The sequence below is a fragment of the Alosa sapidissima genome, chromosome 13 (genome assembly GCF_018492685.1).
Source record: "Alosa sapidissima isolate fAloSap1 chromosome 13, fAloSap1.pri, whole genome shotgun sequence".
Taxonomy (NCBI): Eukaryota; Metazoa; Chordata; class Actinopteri; order Clupeiformes; family Clupeidae; genus Alosa; species Alosa sapidissima.
In genome coordinates this window covers 12,272,497-12,291,524 of record NC_055969.1, presented here as the reverse complement: position 1 = coordinate 12,291,524, position 19,028 = coordinate 12,272,497, and the positions used below count along the sequence as shown (strand labels likewise).

Genomic DNA, 19,028 nt, shown 5'->3' with positions numbered 1-19,028 from the left:
TTCTTATGCCGCATTCACACTGGCACTTGAAGCAGCTCCTAACTGCCCAAATAACATGACAATGCGGCATCTGGCGAGTTTTCACATAGATCTCCTGCTGAGTAGGCTACTACACCCCTCTACCTCTTCCTCTTTCTATCACTACCTACTTTGACTACACTACTTTAACTATTATTTAAACGTATGCACTCTCATCCTCTGGTACGAGTAGCCTATTGTTACCCAATATGTCCAAATTATGCTTAATTAATAAATGCAACTGTAAATGTTATATTGTTTCTCTCTTAGATGCTCAGCCCCAGTCCCCAGTTAGCCTAAGGAATTTGGGATTTCCAAAGAGCATCAGGTATCAACAACTTCATCACAAACCTTCTGACGTTGGGAAATCAGATGACTTTCTCAGCGTTGAATTGTGGGTATTGTAGTTTTGTGTACCTCAAGCACACATGGACGCGATGAAGTAAGCACTACAGATCCAATAAAACCTCCCCCTGCATGAGCTATTGACGTACCCGTAGATCTTGTTCAAAACCGTGCTGTTCTGCATAGCTACCTTTCGGCGCAGGGTGTGCTTCTCGTGTGAGTGATGGTAACTTTTTAAGTTTTTAATGTAAGTTGTCGTATTTTTGTTACGTGGGGAAGATTATATGTCTCTAACATTAGGTAGGAGTCAGACCTTTCGTGGCACCTCATTAAGCCGGCTGGCATTTAGTGTGCTAAATAGCTAAACAGTTAGCTTGATGAAATGTTGAGAGCTTAGGTTAAAGGCATGCTGACACTTCCCATATTGTAAGATTCTCTGGGTGATATTAGTTGAAGTTTACTGTTCAGATTTGTTGGTTTCATAAAACAAATAGTTTATTGGCATTGTAGCAAACTTGTTAGAAAACACTAACTTTTGTGGAGGTGACAACCTCACTTCAGGAACTGTCAGCAAGCCACATTCATAACCATAAACCGGTTAAAGAAAGAAATAGACGCGTATGAAAATCTTGATCGATTTAGTAACTGAACAATTAAAAAGACAATTGAACTGCTTTAATTCATTTCGTTCCTGCGAAGGGGAGTAAACGCTCTGGGTAGGAGTTCGATGAATGTGAATGTTTCAGCGCAACTTCATAACTTGTTGGCTACACAAACTTCCATGTAGACGTATAATAATCTACTTATTGGCTCAAAAAGAGGTTTGCCTCATTTATAATGCAGCACAATGTTACAAATGTACACGTACATATTTATTTACTTATGAAACAACCGTGGTAGCTATGTTGTTTTGCTCTAATGTTAGAATGTGGATGTGAGTTAACCTTTGGTCTTCCCTCAATTAATCACATGTCTGAACATGGACCATTACATCTTGATGGTATTCTTGTGTATCTCCAGAGCCTTAGCCTGTGGCCCTGGGGTTGTTGAACAATGCACTAAGCAGCTGAAGTTCATGGAGTCTTAAGCTGATCTCTTTATTAACATCTGCAGGTTGTCCATATGAGGTGAAGTGGCTAGCTCTCTGAAGATATGGAGGACGATTCAAAACCACTACTGGGGTCCATGCTAGGAAGGGAAGCTTCCATAGATTCACTTGAGCCAAGAGGAAGAAGGTACAACCACTGTTTAATGTAATCTGCGGAGATACCTATGTTGCAGTTTTGACCAATAATCAATCAGATTGATTATTTCAAACAATAATTTGAGGTAGACCTTTTGCATTTTGTGACTCAGTTAAGGTCATCAATACTCTTGTCTTTTATCTGTATCCTTTTACTGCGTTGTTAGAACTATAACTGCCACTGTAAGGTACACCAATAATGTGACAAAGTTAATTGTTAACTGTTATTTAAGCTGAGGTCAGAAACTAAATCAGGTACATAAAATCCAGTCTGACTTTTGTAATAGGTTCATTGGCTTTACTACCTAAATGGCATTCTATTATGTAATTTTGACTGAGCTTGTCCATCTACTAACATTCCCTGTTATGATCGTTCAATGCTTGCCAAATGTGTTAAAGTATAAACAATTTTGACTATATATATATATATCGATATTTGGTTCAATGGTAGCAGACAGCCATTTCTCTTCCATTTATCCTAAAATGAAACAGGCAGCGGGTTATGGGTTTGTTCCCTGTAGCTGTTTACCTTTCCCTGCGTATCATTGGTTCATCAGTAGCAAGCATGCCTGAATTAATCCAGTTTGGTATTTCACAAACACTGCCCAAGTGTTGGAGTAATTTGTGGGTTTCCAAAACAGAGCCCCACCCTGCTCTAGGTCCAGAGGCGGACATCCCGGGTTCAGAAAGTAAAAGTCCTGCCAAGTATTTCATCCAACCATTCAGTAAACCAGCTCATCCTAATTAGCAGGCAGGTAGATCAGATAATTAGTGATATCACCTGTGTTAAGTGCACAGGTAGAAATAATATATGGCAGGACTTTTACTTTCTGGAACCGGGATGTCCGGCTCTGTCTGGGTCCGAGTCCTGCCCTGGCGCCACAGCTACTTAGAATACTTAGGCTAAGGTTTTCTCAGAAGCCTTTCACGCACGTGCAGCTGTGTGCAATGAAACTTGTCCTTTAACACCTCTGTACTGAAAACTACAGGCACCAAGTGTGTGCTCACATGATGCTAAGGAGTGTTTTGTGTAGTGTGTGGTATGTATGTGATATTTTTGACTTTATGAAGGCCTGTTTGTGTCTGTAGGCCCTTTCATGTAGAGCCCAAGAATATTGTTGATGATGCCACGGAGCGAGTGTCTTCCGAGGCTTCTATCTTGAGCAGTAGAATACATTACTATGGGCGTCTTACCGGATCATCTGACAGATTACTGGTAAAAACCCCCATCAGATTTGCATTCATTTATTGACTGTCTCATTTATCAAGTTATGAGTGTATATTTAATGTATTCAAAAAATAGTGCATCATTATATTGCAACAAAGGTGGCATTGTCCACCATAGATGGTCAGTTTCATAGTAGTTGCTGATTCATTGATGAAAATTAATAATCAGATGGGTTACACAAGCTGACAGTCATTCTTCAAAAGGTCCTTTATATGTCTGAGGACCGTGCAGAATGGTTTTACTTTGCCATATTACACAGTCATCCGATAGCCTCCATTTGTTCTGTTTGCTCAGCTATTTGCCATTGGCCATGATGTGTTTATGGCATGTTGCTTTTCGTGCTTGATCAGCATAATTTCACAGTGGAATGTTCATAGCATTCTATTTTGAATTCTACATTCTGAAGTGCTTTCTGCTCGGAATGACATTCTGAACACACAACAACCCACTGACATCACTCTGAGAAGTATTGACCCATGTTTTCAATCTGTATGTTTTGTTTACGTCTGGACTGTCTTGTGTAAGGCTCCTCCAGACCATGTGATCCCACCTCCTGAGGATATCTACGTTTACAGCCCGCTGGGGACTGCATTCAAAGTACAGGGAAAAGATGGCGCCACCAAAAATCCTAGTATTGTCACCATGTATGTATCGCCACTCTATACATTTTAGTGTGAATACCTGGTTGACAAAAGCAAGTGACGTTGCCATTTTTCCCTCCTTTAACTTCAGTGTCTTATGAGCAGCTGTATGTAAAAATGAAAGGAAAAAATATTCTATCATCCAAGATTGCAGTAATGTTTACAAGTGTACATAGACTCAAGATTTTATTATTGTTTTTTATGTCATGTCATATATTTCCTTTATAGTTTTGCCATTTGGAACACAATGATGGGAACGTCAATACTTAGCATACCATGGGGAATTAAGCAGGTATTTCCATGTGCATTGTATGCACATTTTAGTACCATAACATATTATGAATAATTCATAATAAATAATTGATAATATGTAAAAATGGGTTGAATTCAGTTCAGTTGCCACATAGATGTAGATATCTAAAGGAGCAATGTGCAATTATCTTCCATAATTGGCTAAACGTGTTGTTGTTCTAGGCGGGATTCACACTTGGGATTATCATTCTAATCGCAATGGGGTTCCTCACCTTATATTGCTGTTACAGGGTGCTAAAGTCAACCAAATCTATACGTAAGTCTGCGAGCTTGTAGCTTTTCAAGAACTACAGGTGTTTTTTTTTTCAAGAAGTACAGGTTTTAGAATTACAGCTCTTCCAACTGTACATTGCAGCTTCCTATTCTAAATTTCACTTCTCACTACTGACTCTGATCTCACACTCAGAAGTAAACCCTTGTATAATAATCAGGACTTTAACAGTTCTAATTTAGCTCTAAAGTTAGCTTACAACTACATACTGTATCTCGAATCTTGAATCTTGAAGTGTTCAAATGTTGTCTTCTTGTGTAGGTCTTGTCGACTTATACGCTTTTATTCAAAAGCTTGTAAACCTCTTGTGCAGGTGACCACTGACAGTCGTTACACTGGCACATGTCCCGCTAAGGGCGTCCATTTGTTGTTTCCTTGCTGTCACGTTTTCGAGCACGCAGAGTATGTAGGTATGCAGAGCGTGCACAGCAATTTATTAGGCTCGGACCGCAAGTGCAGGGACGGGAGAGGCCCATTTGACAATGAGATGCAACTGTTCACACATCGGACCTACAGCCTAGAGCACTGACTCACGGCAAAACCATAGACCCCCCCCCCAGAATCGATTGCAGAGAAGCATACTTATCTGAGATCACTTGTCCAAATATTAGATTCAACACTGTTCTACATGGTTTAACATTGAGCCTCTTATTTGGGTTAAGGCAATCAGAAAATGCTGTTTACATGAATTTGCATGCTCAGGAAATGAATGTTTTTCTCGTTGTTTTGTCCTTCAGCATACATTGACACTTCGGACTGGGAGTTTCCAGATGTATGTAGATATTATTTTGGGTCATTTGGAAAGTGGTTGAGCCTGATCTTCTCAATGGTGTCATTAATTGGTGCGATGGTGGTCTATTGGGTGCTCATGTCTAACTTCCTGTTCAACACGGGCAAATTCATCTACAGTAAGTAGCCTTGACCGAGTCCATTACATTTGATGTCTCGGTCTCTGAGTTTGAATGCTATATTATTATATATTCTCTTTCCTTATAGACTATGTCCATCATGTTAACATGTCAGATCATGAGTTTGGTACAAATGGATCTGAAAGAGGTAAGAAATTCCCTTTTTTAAGCCGTACATGACCGCTGAGTAGATTATGTTTCTCACGGCATCCCTCTCATTGTCTATCCAAAATATCTGTTGTCCATGTCTGTAGTGAATGAATATCAGAGATGACTAGACGGCATGTACAGCATATTTATTTATGTCTTCAACAGACTAGATCTAATTCATTTATACTGCTTGGACTGATGTGTTGAGGTATAGCATTTCTTTGCTTGTTCACCTTTCAACCCCCCCCCCCCCCCTTTCTAGTCATATGTCCATTCCCTGATACTGATCATGGTGGCAATGCCACTGTCCAGCTGCAAGGAAGTGGGAACAGGTCCACGGCTGTGTTTGACCACTGGTGGAGTAAGACCAACACCATCCCCCTCTACCTCATTGTGCTGCTCTTCCCCCTCCTCAACTTCCGCTCGGCCTCCTTCTTTGCCAGGTTCACCTTCCTGGGTAAGTTCCCCTTTCTGGGCACACTTCTACACTTCCTCTGCAGGGTAGTTTTGACGGTATTACTGTGTACATTGAAGACCACTATGGGACCATTTTGTCCAAATGTGGTTGGGAATGCTTAGCTTGTTGTTCGCTGTGTTCTGATGCCTCCAAAACAAATTCCTGTGTCTCAAAAGACAAGCACTCCTTCAGATAGATAGATAGATAGATAAATAGATAGATAGATATACTTTATTGATCCCTAGGGGAAATTCAAGGTCACAGTAGCATACAGACAACACACACACACATTCAATAACAGCAGAAAAAGTAATTAAAAGTATATAATATAAAAACACAACTAAGCGATAAAGACTGTAGAAGATAAAGAATATACTGAATATACTAAATATACAAATTATACTAAATAAAACTTAATCAAAATCAATTCTAAAAAACAGTATCCACATAGTGGTGAATAATCAATCAGGTGCGCTTGCAATGACTGAAGCAGGGACTGAGCCTGTGGTTCTCAGTGCGTAAGGTAAGGTGATCTGTGTGAATGAGTGTCATGGTGATGGTGCAAATGAGTAAGTCAAACAGTGCAACAGTACAAGAATAAAGTCTATATATCTATATATAAATAACTATATTAAGAAAGGTATGTGGCATGGAGGAGAAGACAAATGTAAAGTGACTAGTGGACAGACAGTTCAAGACATTGGAGGTGGTGAAGAGGCAGACAGACTATGCAGAGAAGTCTATTTTTCCTCTTCCCTTAAGTGATGCATTAAACAGTTCAATGGCCCTGGGGATGAATGACTTCCTCAGTCTGTCTGTTGTGCAAGGCAGTGAGCGAAGTCTCCAGCTGATCAGGCTCTTCTGCTTAACAATAGTGCTGTGGAGTGGATGACACTCATTGTCCAAGATGTTGATCAGTTTGTTCAGGGTCCTTTTGTCAGATATTGAAGTGATGCACTCCAGTTCAGCTCCCACTACAGAGCCAGCTTTCCTTACCAGCCTGTCAAGTCGCCCCACATCCTTTTTCTTTGTGCTTCCTCCCCAACATACCACTGCATAGAAGAGGACGCTGGCAACAACAGACTGGTAGAACATCCTGAGGAGCTTGCTGCACACATTGAAGGAGCGCAGCCACCTCAGGAAGTACAGCCTGCTCTGCTCTTTCTTATAGAGTGCGTCAGTGTTGGCTGACCAGTCCAGTTTATTGTCCAGGTACTTGTAGGTGCTTGTAGGTACTTGTAGGTGCTTACCACCTTGACATTGACCCCATCAATGGAGACTGGTAGCAGAGTGGGCTTAGATCTGCGGAAATCCACCACCATCTCCTTGTCTTTGAAGTGTTGAGTTGGAGATGATTGAGTTTGCACGATTGCAAAAGTCCTCCACCAGGCACTTATACTCCTCCTCCTGCCCGTTCCTGATACACCCCACAATTGCAGTGTCGTCAGAAAACTTCTGCATGTGGCATGACTCAGTGTTGTAGTGGAAGTCCGATGTGTACAAGGTGAACAGGACTGGAGAGAGCACAGTTCCCTGTGGTGCTCCGGTGCTGCTGATCACAGTGTCAGAGAGACAGTTCTTCAGTCTGACGAACTGTGGTCGCTCCGTCAGGTAATCTGTGATCCAGGTTACCAGGTGAGTGTCCACACCCATCTGCAAGAGCTTGTCTCCCAGTCTGAGGGGTTGGATGGTGTTAAAATCACTTGAGAAATCAAAGAACATGATTCTCACAGCACTTTTCCCCTTGTCCAGGTGAGAATGTGTCCTGTGTAGAAGTGATGGCATCATCCACGCCCACTTTCTCCTGGTATGCAAACTGTAACGGGTCTAATGCATGGCGTACCTGGGGTCTGCGCATACCTAAGACGAGTCGCTCCATTGTCTTCATCACATGTGATGTTAGAGCGACAGGTCTGTAGTCATTAAGCTCACTAGGATGTGGCTTTTTAGGGACAGGGGTGAGACATGATGTCTTTCACAGTGTTGGAACTTGTCCAAGGGTAGACTCAGATTAAAGATGTGCTTCAGTGGCTCCCCCAGCTCAGCAGCACAGGCCTTGAGTAGCCTTGGACACAGTCTGTCAGGCCCCGCTGCCTTACCCGTGTGCAGTTTCTTTAGTTTAGCGCTCACTTGAGTTGCTGTGACGATGGGGGGTGTAAGGGGAGGGGGGGGTGCATCCCGGGATCTGTGTGTCTGATGGCTGTTGACTGAGGTCGTTGTCGCCTCATTGTTCGTGATCACCGTGTGGGGGAGGGGTGCAATATCCAGTGATTGTGGGGGTGAGTGTTGCACTGGTATTGAGGGGGGGTGGGGGCTGGGGATGACCACCTCCTTGATGTCCCTGTCAAGGCTGCCAGAGTCTTGGACGCCTCCACAGGCACAGGCAAGGAGGCGTCAGGTGGGGGCAGGGCGTGAGGTGGTGATGGTTTAGGTTGTTGGGTGTCACCGGGATGTAGAGCTGGAGAGACTGGGAGGCTGGAAGGTGGGGGTAGGGCAGGCACGCAAACAAGAGCAGTGCCTGAGTCTGCAGGGGGTGGTGGACAGACCACTCCCATTGGAGATGGAGCAGGGCAGTCAAACCTGTTGTAGAAGTGGTTCAACTGGTTCGCCCTGTCCAGGTCCCCCCTCCACAGAGCTGCTGCTCTTCTTCAGGCCAGTTATCATTTTCATGCCATTCCATGACTCCTTCATGTTGTTTTCCTGCAACTTCTGTTCCACTTTCCTTCTGTAGTCCTCCTTAGCCTCCTTCAGCTTGACTTTGAGTTCCACTTGCACGCGCCTCAGCTCTGCCATGTACCCCTCTCTGTACGCCATCTTTTTCATTTCATCTTGACATTGCTGGTTATCCAAGGCTTGTTATTGGGAAAGCAGCGTACAGTTCTGGTGGGAACAACAATGTCCATACAGAAATTCAGGTAGTCAGTTGTGCACTGTGTGACCTCCTCTAAGTCCTCTCCATTCTGTAACATCCTCATCCGCTTCAGGTGTCCACTTTCTGAAGGTGCGTGTGGCAGCTTGTAGCCTCTGTACTTTGGACTTGTACATTGGCTTGAGATGGATGAGGTTGTGGTCTGACTTACCCAGAGGGGGAAGAGGGTTTGCACTGTATGCATCCCTCACGTTTGCATACATGAGGTCTATTGTCCTGTTTTTCCTTGTAGGGCAGTCAACAAACTGGTAGAAATTTGTGAGTGTGGAATCCAGTGTTATGTGATTGAAGTCGCCAGAAATCACAAAAAAGGCATCACTGTGTTGGGTTTGAAGCCTTGCGATTGTGGAATGGATGACGTCACATGCTGAATCCGGGAGAGTTTGAGGTGGAACGTAAACACAGACAGCAATTGCGTGCGAGAACTCCCTCGGCATATAATACGGACGGAGACTAACCGCTAATAACTCCACATCCTTGCAGCATACAGTTTCCTTCACTGTAAATCCTGATTGGCTACAAAGTTTGAGTTTGAATTACATAACTCTTAGCCTGGATGCCATGCCTAGCCCCGCCCACAACATTTGAGGTCAGGAAGTTTGTATTTATATTTCGCCATCACGTCTGTTGTACAAGATAACAATGAAAGGCATTTGTCGAAAAGAAGGCATTTGTGGAGAACGAAAAACCCCTGTATTGGTTGAAACACACACCATAATCACATCCCAATGGAACAGTATCAGACTAATTCTGACTAGAATTGAGTATGATGACGTCAGGCTACATAGCTCTGCCTTTCATTTGTGACACCAAAAAGAAGCACAATATACCGGTTTGGAAGTTTGGAAGATAATGTTGCACTGGGATTAGTAGTAGGGTACTGATAACAAAGAACACACATTTCCTCCAGAATAGATGAACAGATGATGTTATTGATTTATGAGTCACCCACTTGTGAGTCCTTAATTAGCAACACTCAGCTGACATTATTGTCCTTCAATGAAACGTTTGAGAAGCCACACATTTTATCTGCACCTTTATTTAACGGTTACGCATGTCTACATACCCGTATTAAGAAGTTTGTATACATGGTGGATTACATTATTCTCTTTCTCTCTCTTATCCAATCAGGTACCATATCTGTGGTTTATCTTATCGGCCTGGTGACTCTAAAAGCTATTCGGCTGGGTTTCCACCTGGAATTTCACTGGTTTGAACCCACTAAGGCTTTTGTTCCAGGTATTTCATTTGTTGGGACATGATTGTCTTTGTCTTTGCATTTGCATTTAGTAGTCGGACAGGAGGCAGATTAGATAGTAGAACATGTTAGAGCAACACCGTTAATGTCCCATTTGGAAAGTACTTTTTCAAAGACATTGACTTAAGCTTTTTATTGTGTTTTTTATTTTTTATATCTTTCTATTGAACTTTTATGTAGCGTCAACTAACAGTAAGCACTGTAAATTATTTCTTGTAGGTGTTATGAAATCTTGTGTTACTGCTTTGGTAGTTTGTCCTTTTTTTGCTAATATATTCCATTGCTTTCAACCTCTATTAGATACAGGAAGAGACATTTTTAGAGACTGAAATACAAAATGTTGATTTGTTGATTGATTTGTTTGTCTGAAACTCGCCATATTATTTTGTGGTGGGTACAGAATCAGTAGTTTACACTGTATGTTTTTCACTAAGGTCTCTACAAACATGGTTTAACCCTTCATCTTCAACCCTTGTTTTCCCACATGACTGTTTGGCCCACAGAGTTCAGAGTGCTGTTCCCACAGCTGACTGGGATTCTCACACTGGCCTTTTTCATTCACAACTGCATCATCACCCTCATGAAGAGCAACAAGCACCAGCAAAATAATGTGAGCACAACCACAATTAGCAATAAGCCACACTTTGTGCAAGTGCATGTGGCAATATATTGTTATAACAGGGTTCCCAGGGGTGATGAAATTTCCGGAATATCCTGGAATTTTGGGAAGTCTATCCAGACATGGAAAGTCAGGGAATTGTGGCACTTTTGGGGCAAAGTCATATATCTATGGGAACAAATCAGCATATAATTGATTTGTGTGTAGGTTTGTATACATTTTTGTAGGTAAGCTAAGACCTCGTACATACTCTTATGTCCATAGTTTGACTTTTGAAGACCAAACGAGAAATTCTTGCTGGTTCAGCAGATTTGATTTCAGAACACTGCAGAAAAACATTGAGCAGAGCAGTTTTCACTTACCCTAACGAAACTACTGAAGCTTAGACAGGGTAGTGGATATTGTTCAATTTCTCTTTGAACCAAAGTCCTTGATGAGGAACTCTCTCATATTGGTCACCCTGAACAGGAAATGTGCTTAAAACTGCTGTGCTAAGGAACTGAAAAATGTCTGCCATCAGCTGAAGCAGGTCCATTTGGGATGAATTTGTGGTTGTTCATGCATCAGTTTTAGATCTTTTGTGCATGACCGCATTTTCAGTACTTTAACTTAAGGCACAGTTTTGCCATATGATTGTATGTTGACTTCCTCTGTGAATATTTTATATTCTATATTTTATATTTTATAATATAAATTCTGAAATTATTAGGAATGATGTAAATGTGTTGCGTTTTCATAGGTTTAGCATGGAATGATCAAACTACTATAGAATACCAAATGCCAGCAAAACAATATGATTACAAGTTTAATTTCATTGCAAGAGAATAAACTGTTAAGTAAATGTCATAAGTTTAAGTTACACTCTGCTGTGTTTCCAGGTGCGGGACCTGTCTGTGGCCTATCTACTGGTGGGCCTGACTTACCTCTATGTGGGAATCCTGATCTTTGCATCATTTCCTTCACCAGAACTGTCCAAAGAGTGCATTGAACCAGTAAGAGTTTATCTGGCCTTCAAGGTCTAATGTTTTGTCCAATGACTCATCAAAAGAGTTATACTTAATGAAAAATCTCCTTAGTGTTTGAAGACACAGAGATTTGAATTGACATCTAACGTCACCATTGCATTGATTTAAATCTTCATGTCTTCAACACTATGTAAGTTGCTCATCTAATATGTCAATGTTTTAAATTTCTGGGGATAAAGTTAAGGTCATGTCATTGTTTACAAGACCTCTCTCTCTCTCTCTCTCTCTCTCTCTCTCTCTCTCTCTTCAATTCAATTCAAGGTAGCTTTATTGGCATGACAAATATTTCTTTGCATTGCCAAAGCAGGACATCAAACAATACAATACAGAACATACGATAGATAAGACATTTATACATGTAAGTGTGTGTGTGCTGAAAATGGTAGGTATTTCATGTGTATAGTGTCTAATCACTGTCCCTCGCTCTATGGCATTCAGTGACATATTTAGCAGCAAGAGCTGCTGTCTGTCCTTGCTGTCCAAGTAAGACAGGCAGTACTTCCTGTTCTCCCAGGTTTCGGAACTCCGGAATTAGGTTGGTAAATTTATCGAAGTAGGTATCTCTAATAAATTCATATTTTTTACATTGAAGAAGAAAGTGCACCTCCGTCTCAACCTCACCTGTCGTACAGTGACCACAGACTCTTTGCTCTCTTGGCAACCATGACTTTCTTAGTCTGCCTTTTTCTATGGCTAGGCTGTGGTCACTGAGTCTGTATTTGGTCAAGATCTGTCTCTGCTTTATATCTCTGACAGTAGAGAGATATTCTTCTAATTCATATTTGGATTTTATGGACCGATAGCATTCTAGTTTGTTTTGTTTTTTTGTTTCATTATGCCAATGTTCCAAATATTTTTCTTTAGATTTCTGGATAATCTGGTTGAGATTTAGTCTAAAAGCAGAGCTTGGCTGAGAGAGTGTATTAGTATTTGTTAGAGGGGGATTACTTAGTCTCAGCACAAGCTGACTCAGAGGACTCTTGTCGGGGTTCAGATCTTGAGTTTTTGCTGCGATGAAATGCAGTGTGTCTCTGGGACTTGTTTGGAGATGCATCCAGAATTTAAGTGCTCTCTTTTGTATGTTGATGGCCAATGGGAATCTGCCTAATTCTGCCCTACATGCATTGGTTGGTGTTTTTCTTTTGGATTTTTAAAATTAATTTTTTCTGCATGTAGGGATTCTACAGGATGCTTGTCCCATCTAGTGTAGCTGTGCACACTGAGTGGACCCCATACCTCACTTCCATATAGCGCAATAGGCTGGATAACACAGTCGAATATTTTGCACCAAACTTTAATTGGTATGTTTATGTTCCAGAAGTTTCTTTTTATTGCATATAGCGCTCTGCGAGCTTTTTCTTTTAGAGCATTCACTGCCATGCTAAAGCTCCCCGATGCAGTTATGATCAAGCCGAGGTAAGTGTACTGCATCGTGTGATCTAGGGCGGTGCTGCCTAGATTGAAAGGGTATCTGTGTTCCTGACATCTGGGCTTCTTTTGGAATATCATAATGTTTGTCTTTTTTAGATTTACTGTCAGGGCCCAGTGCTGACAGTATTTCTCTAGCAGGTCCAGTGCTGCTGTAGTCCCTGTGCAGTGGGAGATATCAGCACCAGGTCGTCTGCATAGAGGAGGAATTTAATTTCTTTTTCTTTTAGGGTAAGGCCAGGAGCTATAGACTGTTCCAACTGCACCGCTAAATCATTGATGTAAATATTGAACAGTGTTGGGCTGAGGCTACAGCCCTGCCTCACCCCTCTTTTTTGAGTGAAGTATTCTGTAATTTTGTCGCCAATTTTCACAGCATTTCTGTTTTCAGAGTACATTTCCTTAACTAATTGGTAAACTTTACCCCCTACACCGCTTTGTAAAAGTTTATAAAATAGTCCTTCATGCCAGATTGAATCAAATGCTTTTTTGAAATCAACAAAGCAAGCAAATATTTTTCCTTTTTGTGTTTGGTTTACATGTTTAGTTATTAGGGTGTGTAGGGTGTAAATGTGGTCCGTAGTGCGGTAATTTGGAAGAAATCCAATTTGACTTTTGCTGAGGACATCGTGCTCCTTAAGGAAGGCTACTATTCTTTCGTTGATAATGCTGCTAAACACCTTCCCCAGACTACTGTTCACACAGATGCCTCTAAAATTATTGGGGTCCAATTTATCTCCACTTTTGTAGATGGGTGTAATGTACCCTTGGCTCCAGATGTCAGGAAAACAGCCAGAAGTTAAAGTGAGATTGAACAATTTGAGTCAGTTCAGGGGTGCTGTGTTTAAGCATTTCTCCTCTGATGTGATCAGGGCCGCAGGATTTTTTTGTTTTGAGTTTTTTAATTTTGGATTCAAGTTCGAATTGTGTAATTGGGGAGTCAAGGGGGTTTTGGTTGTCTTTAATTGTCTTTAATTGTCTTTTCAAGGGATTTGTAATTTTTCCATGGTTTTTTCATAATTCGAATGTAGATCTTGAGGTTGGATGTCTGTATACAAATTTTCAAAGTGCTTTTTCCAGATTTCACCATTTTGAATCGGTAAGTTCTGTGGTTTTGTTTTGCTCAGACCATTCCACAGCTCCAAAAATTGATTATTTTGTATAGATGCTTCAATTTTGCTGAGAGTTGTGTTGGTGTCATGTCCTTCTCAGCAACATTTTATAGTGTTTAAGAGTTTTGTGGTAGTTCTTTCTAAGATTTGTATTTTCAGGCTGGTGGTGCTTTTGATTGGAAATATGCCTCAATCTAGTCCTGAGTTGTTTACATTCCTTGTCAAACCATTTTTCTTTAGTTTTGTTCTTTGCTCGATTTTTGTTAGACTTCTTCATGCCAGCTACATTTGCTGCTTTCAGAAATATTTTGTTTAGTTCTTTTGTGGCTTCATAAACACCAGTTTTGCTAATCTCAAAACATTTTGAGTTGTAGGATCTAATGCATTGTTTTAGTTCTGAAGAATTTAGAGCTTTTAAAAAGTTATCTGGGCTGTCCTGAGTCCATCTATATGTCCCATTGAGACGGAATAGCTTGTTGGACTCTGTTTTGGGCTGCTGTATGAATTTGAGAAAGATGTTAGTCTGGTTATGATCCGATAGTGGAGTTTGCCACCTGACAGTGAATGCTCTGAAGGAGTTGGGGTCCATGTCAGTGATTGCATAGTCAACTACACTAGCTCCAAGAGCTGAACAATACGTGAACCTCCCTAAAGAGTCCCCTCTGATCCTGCCATTAAGCATATACAGCCCTAAGGCTCGACAGAGATGCACTAACTCTTTACCATTTTTATTGACAGTACGGTCAAGGCTGTTTCTCTGGGGTAAGTTTGGTGTAAAATAGAGGTTGTTTTGACCAAACACATGGTTGTTACCATGAGGGTCTATGTGATCTATTTCACACCCAGTCCTGGCATTTAGGTCCCCACATATCAGCACATTTCCCTGGGCCTGGAAATGGCTGATGTCTGTGTAGAGATTGCTTATGTAGTCCTCCTCATAATAGGGAGATTCTATTGGTGGGATGAGTCCCATCTAGTGCTCTCTCTCTCTCTCTCTCTCTGTCTCTGTCTCTGTCTCTGTCTCTGTCTCTGTGTGTATCTCTGTGTGTGTGTGTCAGCTTCTGTGGAGAGCATGTTAAAGAGGAATAACCACAATGCACAGAGTATGTGTGTCAAAGGAAACCCGAATACCGAATACTTTGCTCTAGCCTTGCCGATTAATGAGCCAATACTTGAATACTAATTCAATGAAACACGGATGAAGGAAGTTGCCTACCTGATAACCCCAGTTAAATGCTCACAAAGGCTGCTCTGTTGGTAAAGTTTCTTGCCCACGTTAACTTTGTTGGTGATTTTGTTTTTGATAGGCTTGGTTGTTGATAAGCCGCTGTGGGAAATCCCCCTACCTATAGCAGAAGGAATTTAACACCTGTCCTGTGTATATCTGAAATCCGTTATGTAGTCATTCCAGTCAGTTAAGATAGGAATTATATATGCTGGCATAACCTTAGGTTGTGTTTCATTGCAAATTCCCAGCTCCGTTGTATACATCAAGACTGGACATTAGCAGTTTAAAATATGTTGGAATGTTTTAATATCATATATATATATATATATATATATATATATAGGCACTGATATATTGTCCTCATAGTGGTAGTATACATACGTCTTCAGTCTCTCCTAGTTTGATTTTGATTATTGTGATTATGTGTTACTGTGCTATCAGATCTTCTCTAGAGTATTATTGATCATCAGCCATTTGTCTCTTTCAGAACTTCCTGGACAATTTCCCTAGCAGTGATGTGTGGGTGTTTGTGGCTCGCAGCTTCCTGTTGTTTCAGATGACCACTGTTTACCCGATGCTCGGCTACCTGGTCCGTGTGCAGGTCATGAGCCAGGTCTTTGGCAGTAACTACCCAGGGTGAGGCTTCTGTCCAGGAAGTCAAACTAGAATCCAAACATTCAATTCAATTTTAGTTATATAGCACCAAAATATGAATATGTCTGAGTGCTTTATATTCAGCTGATGCACATTATTTCCAAATATGAGTTTCATTTACATTTTGGATGTTGTTGAAATAGTATGCAAATAAGCTGTGTTCTCTCCTGCCCTCCCAGTTTCTTCCATGTTTTCGTGCTCAATGTCATCATTGTTGGTTCTGGTGTCCTGATGGCCAAGTTTTACCCCAACATCGGCTCAATAATAAGGTAAGATGATGCTGAAACTACACTAGTGGTCAAAAGATTGGGGTCACTTAGAAATTTCCATTCCACTCCATTATAGACAGAATACAAGCTGATATCAGTTGCATTGTTTTTTTTTTTTAAATCAGGGCAGCAGTTTTCAGATTACATTATGTGCTTACATAATTGCAATTGCAAGTGACCCCAAACTTTTGACCGGTAGTGTATCTGAGGGGAATCTTTGCTTGGAGTGGGTGGTGTGAGAACAAACAGTGGAGAAGCGTAATGGGATTTAAATTATGTCGTACAGTAATTTCCTGTGTATTAGCCTCAATGTTATATAAACCTCAGGACAGTGTTTTATGCAAGTTAAAAAAAACCAAAACCATATTAATACGATATTAATTGTCCCCATGTATTAACCTCATAGCTGAAGAAATTTTGCAAAATCAATGTATAAACCTTGGCTAATAGTTGGGAAATTACGTTACTCATCTGGCTTTAGATTTGAGTCAGGTTTACAAGAAAATGCATTGCATGCCGAGGATATCTCTTCATCTCTTTCTCCCTTTGTCTCTTTCTCTTTCTCTCCGTCTCAGGTTCTCCGGGGCAATGTGTGGTCTGGCCCTGGTGTTCGTCCTGCCATCACTCATCCACATGATCGCGCTGAAGCGGCGGGGGGAGCTGCGCTGGCCCTCGGCCCTCTTCCACAGTCTCCTTATCCTGCTGGGCGTGGCCAATCTGGTGGGCCAGTTCTTCATGTAGTCCTGCCCCAGAGCAGGTTGGGAAATGTAGTCCTGCTGCCCTTCTGAGGCAGAACAAGTACAGTAGCACTCCCTGAGGAAATATGAAACACCGAAGGACCCCTTTGAAAATCCAGTGGCTACCACGTACAATCATGGAGTGGTTGATTTCCTGAATTTCCTGTCTCTTTTAACTTAGAGAGGAAGTAGAGAATGGTGCTTCAGACAATACTGAATAAAGCTATTTCGTCAGGTATATCAATGTAACCAAACTTGCCAGCCGGTTATAATTGTTTTTGTTTTGTTTTATTTTATGTCTGAAGTGACTTTGTATGAGTCACACAGCATGTGGATCTGTGTCAGTGTGTATGGTTGTTAACATTATGTCTGCGTTGTTGAACGATATTTGTTGAGGTATTTCTCCAGGGAGTGCTCTTAGTTCTGACCAGTGTGTCTTTCAATATCTTACAGTACTATTATAAATAGATCATTGATTGGTTGATATACAATGATTAGTAGTGTACACTGTCTGTCATGGTGTGGCCACGGAAGTGTTGGTGTTCTTGTTGCTTGAAAATATTGCCTACCATAACCTCTCAGTTATACAAGTCATTGGATGCTACAGCTTTAACTTCCAGAGAGATGCATCCAACTATGCCAACCTGAGGCTTGTATGTGCAACTTTCTTTACTAAATATTGAGCATCCACAGAAGGGGTGTTTTTTTGTTGTTTTTCTTACAATTTCCACAGCACGGTTCACAGGTGGTCTAATATGCAGGAGGCAAGAAGTTGTACTGTGTTTTTAAGTTGTATTTAAAATTGTGAGACACAAGTTGTTGTCCTGTAGTTGTTGTTTTTTCTGTCCTTGGTTAGATGAGTATCGGAACAAGTGGAATCACCAGTATTCAGTACATTCATTCCTGTGTTGAAACAGAACGAGCTCCCTTCTCAGCTCTTTTATTTATACATTTGAACATTTTGTTTTTAATCATATCAGGAATGTTATATATGTTTTACTTATTAATCCGTATCTATCTCCTCATAGCGGTTTTCTGAAAATGATGACTTATTTCTTCTTTCTTTTATTTTTGAAGCCATACAGTAAAGTATGTTTACAGGTGCTGTTGCTGTTGTATGTAGTTGGTTCTGAGATTGTCCAAGATGTGACAATGATGTTCACTGAACATCCATCAGCATGGAACATTCTAGATCCCAAAAACTGACATTGTGCTGTTATCTGAAGTCTTCGCACATGAGTGAATGCATGTATGAAGGCAAAGATTTCTCTGGTTTCTCATGTTGTTTTGGCCTCATCTGTACATAGAGTAGAGGATGGACAAAGGGACTTTGATCTGGGAATGGTTCTTGGCAGCCAGACCTGTAACTGACAACTGAAGCAGCCACAACTCTTGTGTTGGTTAACATTGCTAGCAATATAACTGCAGCATAACAACCCTGCTGAGGGATTTCCACTTGGTGAGCATGTGAAGCCAGATTAAGTGGTTGCTTAATTTTTAAAAAAAAAATTTTTTTAGATGCCTACAAATATTTGCTGAGGTTTTAGTGGGGTCACCCATGTTCTTAGTTTTGCACACAATTTTAAACTCCAAAGGTTTAATCTGTTTTGTAAATATGTGTTGCTTTGCTGGCAATATATTTTATGTTTGTTTCTGTACTTTTAGTGATAATAAATTACCATGATCTACATGGAAACTGTCCATCTGTCTACGGTGTGCATTTAGTTTATTTTTATTGATTGCTGCTACAATGCACAAATTGTGTCAGTGCACATGTCAGATGTACGGTCACACAGAACTGCCCATCTCTGGTGGTTTCCAGGAAAGTCTGTCAGTCAGATGATTACGGTACAAAGCATCGATTTTCCTGATCACAGGGGACTTAATCTTTTACATCAACCCAATATAATGGCAATAATGGCCCTTCTATCTCCCATCACATCAAGGAAGTCAAGTCCATTTAAGTATAAGTATATATACTTTTTTGATCCCATGAGGGAAATTTGGTCTCTGCATTTTAACCCAATCGGTGAATTAGTGAAACACACAAAGCACACAGTGTACACACAGTGAGGTGAAGCACACACTAATCCCGGCGCAGTGAGCTGCCTGCTACAACGGCGGCGCTCGGGGAGCAGTGAGGGGTTAGGTGCCTTGCTCAAGGGCACTTCAGCCACGGCCCACTGGTCGGGGCTC

At 41.1% G+C, this 19,028-nt stretch overlaps 1 protein-coding gene across 5 annotated transcripts; it reads left to right on the top strand.

Annotated features, from left to right (window-relative positions):
* Positions 1-315: 315 nt before the first annotated feature.
* Positions 316-18,533, top strand: slc38a9 (solute carrier family 38 member 9). Of its 5 annotated transcripts, none has more exons than XM_042059773.1 (15): positions 316-412; positions 1,477-1,598; positions 2,696-2,822; positions 3,360-3,478; positions 3,704-3,767; positions 3,950-4,043; positions 4,796-4,966; positions 5,055-5,114; positions 5,379-5,573; positions 9,634-9,741; positions 10,264-10,370; positions 11,258-11,371; positions 15,660-15,808; positions 16,006-16,095; positions 16,671-18,533. In XM_042059773.1, the coding sequence occupies exons 2-15, from the start codon at positions 1,516-1,518 to the stop codon at positions 16,834-16,836; spliced, it is 1,647 nt and encodes a 548-aa protein (XP_041915707.1). In that variant the 5' UTR covers positions 316-412; positions 1,477-1,515; the 3' UTR covers positions 16,837-18,533. The 5 variants fall into 5 exon arrangements, with proteins under 5 accessions (XP_041915707.1, XP_041915709.1, XP_041915705.1 ...); XM_042059775.1 differs by having other exon boundaries at positions 328-346; XM_042059771.1 differs by lacking the exon at positions 316-412 and adding an exon at positions 463-579.
* Positions 18,534-19,028: the final 495 nt, after the last annotated feature.

What these genes read in the sequence shown, in the direction of transcription:
- slc38a9 (XM_042059773.1), top strand. Translation starts at nt 1,516, where the DNA reads ATGGAGGACGATTCAAAACCACTACTGGGGTCCATGCTAGGAAGGGAA. An exon ending in TTTGGCAGTAACTACCCAGG is followed by an intron (nt 15,809 to 16,005) that starts GTGAGGCTTCTG and finishes CTGCCCTCCCAG; the next exon opens with TTTCTTCCATGTTTTCGTGC. An exon ending in AACATCGGCTCAATAATAAG is followed by an intron (nt 16,096 to 16,670) that starts GTAAGATGATGC and finishes TCTCCGTCTCAG; the next exon opens with GTTCTCCGGGGCAATGTGTG.